The sequence below is a fragment of the Bidens hawaiensis genome, unplaced genomic scaffold (genome assembly GCF_021521415.1).
Source record: "Bidens hawaiensis isolate Kalapana, Puna unplaced genomic scaffold, B.hawaiensis_p1.1 tig00062391_1, whole genome shotgun sequence".
NCBI classification, from domain to species: domain Eukaryota; kingdom Viridiplantae; phylum Streptophyta; class Magnoliopsida; order Asterales; family Asteraceae; genus Bidens; species Bidens hawaiensis.
In genome coordinates this window covers 26,889-33,851 of record NW_027501198.1, presented here as the reverse complement: position 1 = coordinate 33,851, position 6,963 = coordinate 26,889, and the positions used below count along the sequence as shown (strand labels likewise).

Here is a 6,963-nt window from a genome sequence, read left to right as displayed (position 1 = left end):
ATCTGGTTTTTCCAAGTTGGGGCCATCAAGTAACGATCTTATACAACTTTTGGCCAAGTTCTAGATGTTTTTGTGACATGGTCCTCCATAATAGATATCCTTGATTCAATTCATGTTGCTACTGGTTACCCAAAAGTAGGGTTATAAACGAACCAAATGTCCAGTGAACTGTTTGGCATGAAGTTTGTTTACTTTCGTTCACTCAACATAGGCCGTGTTCGTTCAGTTGTGTTCGTCAACGTTTGGTGATGTGTTTGTTTAAGTTTGTTCGTTAACGCTCGTTAATTTTTGTTTACGACTTTACGTTCATATACATATATATGTCCGTTTATTATGCTTTTATACTATTACTATATTTTATCTATTTATATATCTGTTTTTTAGTATTATTATTTTAAGAATTATGTTTATGTTATTACTATATTAAAATTTTTGTATATTATCCGGCGTACTCCGTGATTTTTAAATAATTTTATCTTAATTTAATGATTATCATTCTAAAATTCCGTTCATTTATGTCCTCTAATGTCATGTTACATTCGTCCGTCTGTGTCTGTTTAAGTACATTCACAAAATTAACAAACGGACATGAACAAACACAAACCAGCTCAATTCCTTAACGAATAAACACGAACTCAAAGTTTCGTTCGATAACACGTTTAATTTGAAAAAAAAAATCCCAAAATAACCAATTTCGACCAACATTTTCCAATTTTATCCATGGTTACACCCAAAACAACCATTTTTTCCGTCAAGTCCAACAGAATTTCAACACAGTCCGACAGAATTCGTTAACCTTTAAAACCACCCCACACGTGTCAACCCTTTCATCCGACATTACTCGTTAAACCACCATCAGACACAACTATTCATCATTACGTCAGCTACCTCATGAATCTCCCGAAAACCTTCATAATCAGTCAAAAAATTTCAATCCGTCTCAACATCTAAATAGCTATACTAATTATACTAATCCGTTTAATTTCGTCTATGTCTGTTTAAGTCCATTCACAAAATTAACAAACGAACATAAACAAACACACACCAGAACCAGAACCAGCTTAATTCCTTAACAAACAAACACGAATAATAATCCATCTTCAACAATATATTTCCTGCAACAACTCTCTCTCTTTCCATGGATACCAACATAATAATAATAATAATAATCTTGATCTTCTTCATCTTCTTCACCATTACATCTTCTTCATCAAACTTCACTTTATATGGTTCATCACACATTAACCAAACCACCATTACTCTCACTCAACCCTTCACAAACTGCACTTCTAATTCCAATTCAAACACCGGCAGAATCTTCCACAAAACCCCAATTCAATTCCAAGATTCCGACTCTTTCGCAACCCGGTTCACCTTCATCATCACCCCTCCACCCCCCAATTGCCTCTCAGGTGAAGGCATTACATTCTTGATCACACCCCACATCAATTCATTGCCTTTCGAACCCGCCTCCATCGGCTTACCAATTACCCGCCCATTCCTGGCAGTCGAATTCGACACGAGTTTGGATCAGTCGTGTAACGATATAAACGATAATCATGTCGGGGTGGATTTGAACTCACTCGTGTCGATTGCTTCCGTGGATTTGAATACCGTTGGGGTTGTTTTAAAGAGCGGGAAACCGATAAGTTCGTGGATAGAATATAATAATTCGAATAAAGTTATCGGGGTTTGGGTCGGGTATGAAAAGGTCAAACCGGGTGGCGGGCCCGTTTTGACGGCCCCAGTCGATCTTTCGAAGCGGGTTCATGGTTTTTTTTATGTGGGGTTTACGGGTTCTAACGGGAAAGGGGCGTCGTCGGTTTATTCGGTTACAAGTTGGGAATTTAAGACTTTCGGGTCGGGTTATCCGGATGTCGGTGTGGAGGAAATCGGGTTGGAAAACTGTTTAATTTGTTTTCCGGAGGTTTTGAGTGAAGAACGTTCGGGTCGGGTTGGGCCCGGGTCGGAAACCGAAGCGGGTTTGGTGAAAAATCGGCATACGGGTCGAACCGGGCTCCGGTTAGCTATCTGGTTATTAGCTGTTAATTTGGTTTTGGTTGTTTTGACAGTGTGTTGTGTAGTGTTGTATGTGTGTTTTTACAAGAAACAAAGTCAAAGTCAAGGTCAAAGTCAAGGTCAAGGTCAAAGTCAAACCCGAACATGTAAGTTTGAACTTACAAACATGTTGCCGAGGCGAATGAAATTGTCGGAAATTCGATCGGCGACGAAAGGGTTTAATCGTAATATGGTAATCGGGGACGGGGTGTCGTCGGTTGTGTACAAAACCGATCGAAATATGGCGGTGAAGAGGTTCAAAACCACGTTGTTTGGTAGTCAAGTCGCTACTGAGTTTGTAACCACGGTTGGTTCGTTACAACACAAGAATTTAATGAAGATTCGGGGGTGGTGTTGTGAGCGGAGTGAGTTGATAATCGTTTACGATTACATGCCAAACGGATCACTCGATAAGGCTGTTCATAGTTTGAGCTTCGAGACACGATTAAACGTTTTGATCGGAGTTTCGTCGGCTTTGGTTTACTTGCATGAAGAATGTGACCGTTTGATTATTCACAGGAATGTTAAAAGTAGTAATGTAATGTTGGATTTGGATTTTACCGCGAAATTAGGAGATTTTGAAATGGGGGAGTTTTGCGTGCGTGGCGATTTGACACGTGACGTGACAATGCCCGCACGAGCGATGGGGTATCTGGCTCCCGAGTATGTGTATTCTCGGGTTCCCACGGTGAAAACCGACGTGTATAGCTTTGGGGTTGTCGTGTTGGAAGTGGCTTCAGGTCGGCCTGCTGTGGATGATAATGGTGTGGTTGTGACCGACTGGGTGTGGGATCTGTGGGAGGAAAAAAAACTAGTGGATGCGGGTGACGGGAATTTGTTCGGTAAGTTTGATCGGTTCGAGATGGAGTTGATGCTAATGGTGGGATTGGTATGTGTTCATCCGAATTATCGAATGAGGCCGACAATGAAGGAGGTTTTGCGGATGTTGAAAGGCGAGATGGTGCCGAATTTGCCGGATGTGAAGCCGACTGTGATGATTCAGTCGGTTTCGTCGGAGAGGTTGCCGGAAGTGGTGGTGAAGTGTGGTGGTGATGAGGTTGGGACATCATGGGGCACCCCAACTTCTCATTTTGACTAGATGTTTTGTACTCAGTTTGTTCATCATATGTTAATAGTCAAACATAGAAACTATTAAGTGATTGATTTTATCTTTGTTTTGTGTTATCTGTGTTAATTGTTTCTTAATCTGATCTGCAGTTTAGTTTAACTTTAGTTTGATCTTTTACCAACAACGCGTTTTTCGTAAATACGATACCCTACTTACCAAACCACATGAGGTTGTTTAGAAACTTTTTGCATGACTCGACGACGTTAACAAGCGACATAGGTTCAAACCTTTAAATCAAATGTGCAACTTCCAAATATTTTATGAGAGAACTGTTGTATTCGTTGTAGTTTGACCAAATTTGCAGTTTTTATCCAAAAGTTTTGTTTTCACTTGTAATTAAATCCAAACCTACTAACCCCGTTAACTCTAGTCGTTAAACCCGTCAGTGTGCCCCTCACAGGAGGGGCAATTTTGTCGTTAATTGGTTGTTTAATCGTTTGGCCCGCTTGTCTACCAAATGTGTCATAGTCGAAGCCATCAGAGATGAATCGTAATCCTCATTTGTTCATGTAGGGTTTGTGGAAGACGAAGGAAGAATGACAAAGATGAAAACGGGAATTGGGAATTAGGGCTGGGATTTATTATTTGGGAAGAAAAATGACAAAATTACCCTTCACGTAAGGGACACACTAATGAGTTTAAAGACCAGAGTTAACGATAACAGAGTCAGTTGGGCCTGATTTAGTTGCAAGTGAAAACAAAACTATTTGACGAAAACCACAAATTTGAAACTATTGGATTAAAACCGCAGATTTGATCAAACCACAAAGACAAAAAAACCGCAATTCTCCCAAATTTATAGACAAAATTCAGATAAATAATTAGTAATACAATAAGTATACATCATTACAAAAACAATTTCCCAATGTCTGCCAAAAAAAAATACACTTTATTTAAACCTTCTAAACTCAAACCAAATCTCATAATGATTAAAAAGCAAGCTATCATGTGTATGTTTTCCAATATATTCAAGTCCTAAGCTTTTAAGCCTCTCACGACACTCATCTCCACCTAATCTTGAACAAAACTTAACATTATGTGACACAAATATTCTTCCATTTACCGGTTTCAATCTTTCTAACCCAACCCACACGAGTTTATCAGGCATATGAAGAAACACAGCACTCGCATATATCAAATCATATTCAAAACCCGACCCGAACCTCTCAAAATCCATATCTTCGCCTTTTACGATCAACGGGCGTTTTTGAAGTAACCCGTGAGACGGGAGTTGGTACCTAAATGCAGCCATGAGAGAAAGCTCGTCTCGTTCAAGACAATGAAAGTTTCTGAATAAATTGATTATGATTCTGATAATCTGATTAATCGGTGTCAACGGTTACTGTCAAAATTGATTATTCAGATAAACATGAACACCGGATTTATTTGATTCTCAGATTCTGATTACTCAAAATGCGCATTCAAACATCCCCAAATCAGCATGAATGCATCAATCTGAAATGACATTGTCACTATAAGCCCATGCCCGAGCTCTACTAGGCTTGAGCTCGACACATTTTAACTTTAAGTGCTAGCTTGGCTCATTTTGAGCTGTTTTTCTAAAGCTCGAGCTCTGCTCGTGAGTCATTTTTTGAAATTCGGGCTCGGCTTTATTTATTAATTAACTTAGATACATTTTGGGTTACTAGCAGATTTAATTGCTATAGCACAGATCAACTATAAACCCGAATTCACCATAAGCACAATTGTATACAGTATAAGACCTCAAAGTAAGCCCTAATTTCACAAAATTGTAATCCACAGAGACGATAATGTACGATCAGAATACTAATTTCAACAGATCAGCTTGTAAATCGTAACTCTATATGCATTCAATTGAAATGAATTTACAAGTTATAATCACAAAAGCAAAACTAAAACAGATGACAATTTAGGAATTTTACGGGATCAAATCCTGGAGCTCATGAAGTCATCAGTCGAGGATTAATGCCCTCACGAGCTCGTGTCTGTACCTTAAACGAGCCAAAGCTCAGCTCCAGCTTAGTTGAACAGCGTGAAATTAATACATAAGGCTCAACGAGTTAAAACTTAAAAATACAGAAGGCTTGACGAGTTAAAACTTAAAAATACAGAAGGCTCGACGAGCCTAAACAATCTTCCCAATTCCTCAAAACTGATGTAATAATAATAATAATAAGGTATGAAACTATCAATCATACTGTATCAAATCCAGTAACTGGTGCTGACGTGTACACGGATTAATGCCTTTACGCAGCACATTCGCATACTCAGTCCGTTAACTTCGATCTGAGTTTTAATCCACTGTATATCTTCACGTGTGGCTGAGATCTGTTGGCTGTTGGTTTGTACGGTGGATGTGTATATAGGACAGTTACAGGTTAGAGGTGTGTATGGATAATAATAAGAGGATAATAATAATAAGAATGTGAATATTATGGCGCCGGTGACGGAGATTATGAGTGTTGGGATGGTGACGGTTACGGTGGTAGGCATGGTGGTAGTGACAGTGGAATAATAATATTATTATTGTGTAGATCTTAGTTATTCGGGCTCGAGTTCGACTCATTTATAAGCTCGAGCTAGGCTCGTTAGTAATGATAATAATATTTTTAAGCTTGAGTTTGGTTTAGGTTCGACTTGTTTATTGTTTACACTATTATATATTATATTGTTCCCCGTGAACAGCGTTCGTAGAGGAACCTCTCCGTTTCTATTTATCACCGGCAATAGCTTTAAATCCCTAATTTTCAGCAGTGGTTTCATGTTCTAGAACCATCAAGGTATGGTATCTACTTTCAGTTTAGACGATTTTTGTTTGTTTTGATTGGTCATCAGTTTAGATATTGATTATATGAGATTTAGCGATTACTTAACACCTTTTTGTTGATTAGATTATTTTTTTGTTGCATAATGGAGGTTACAGAAGATCGTTTCAACACATAATGTTGGTCAAGTGACATCCGCAGATGTTGTAGGTAAGCACTTCCAGTCCTGATTGGTCAAAACAAGTCAATCTTTTAGCATCATTGTCAGTATTGGATTTGGAAAATGTTAGAATGTGATGGTAGCTTTGTGTACTGACATTAGCATTTTTTTTTAATTATTGTATTTGTACATTTGGCATGATACTAACAGATGTACTTGACTCATTTGCAGAAGATCTTTGAGCAGAGAGGAAAAAACAACTAAAGATAGACATTGCATATAAGTCCTTGGTCGGTGAGCAGGTAAGCAAATTACTCCGTATAATTTATTTTATTTTCGTCATGAACATTAATGTTAATCTTGAATTGAGAAAGAAGTTGCATAGTGTCATCTTGGTGCATTTTGTAGAACATTACTTGTATGTTGATTTTAGGCCGAAACTTTGTAAGTTCACCCATAATGTCGATGTAATTGCGTGTTTTAAAGTTCCCATGATGGCTTAATTTACCTGCAGATCATCAAATGGAGAAGGACCGTGAGAAGCCGGTAGATGTTTGACTTGGATAAAAACTATATAAATTTAACATGATTGTGGATTGATCAAGGATCTAGAAATCTGTTCGATCAACATAGAGACATGAGACTTGACATAGATGACCTGAGCTAAGAGGTTGGCGAGATGCTTACATCATTTTATGATAACTGAAGAAACACCAGTCGAACCCCGACAGATTACGAGTAACCTGAGGGTTAGATAGACGTTTCCCACGAGGGGTTAATTCCGGCAAGATGGTTCTTCCGATAACCTGCAAAACAGACACCGTGAGCTCGTCACTAAGAAAGGGGGGGGGGGTTCCTCCTTGTGACCA

General features: G+C 38.6%; 1 protein-coding gene and 1 pseudogene across 1 annotated transcript; one reads left to right on the top strand and one right to left on the bottom strand.

Moving 5' to 3' along the window:
* Positions 1 to 1,138: 1,138 nt before the first annotated feature.
* On the top strand, positions 1,139 to 3,182 carry LOC143603668 (L-type lectin-domain containing receptor kinase S.6 pseudogene; annotated as a pseudogene).
* An 894-nt stretch (positions 3,183 to 4,076) lies between these two features.
* Positions 4,077 to 4,439, bottom strand: LOC143603667 (uncharacterized). Its single transcript, XM_077080408.1, has one exon. It carries the CDS (start codon positions 4,437 to 4,439, stop codon positions 4,077 to 4,079), a length of 363 nt encoding a protein of 120 aa, XP_076936523.1.
* Between the last annotated feature and the right edge of the window lie 2,524 nt (positions 4,440 to 6,963).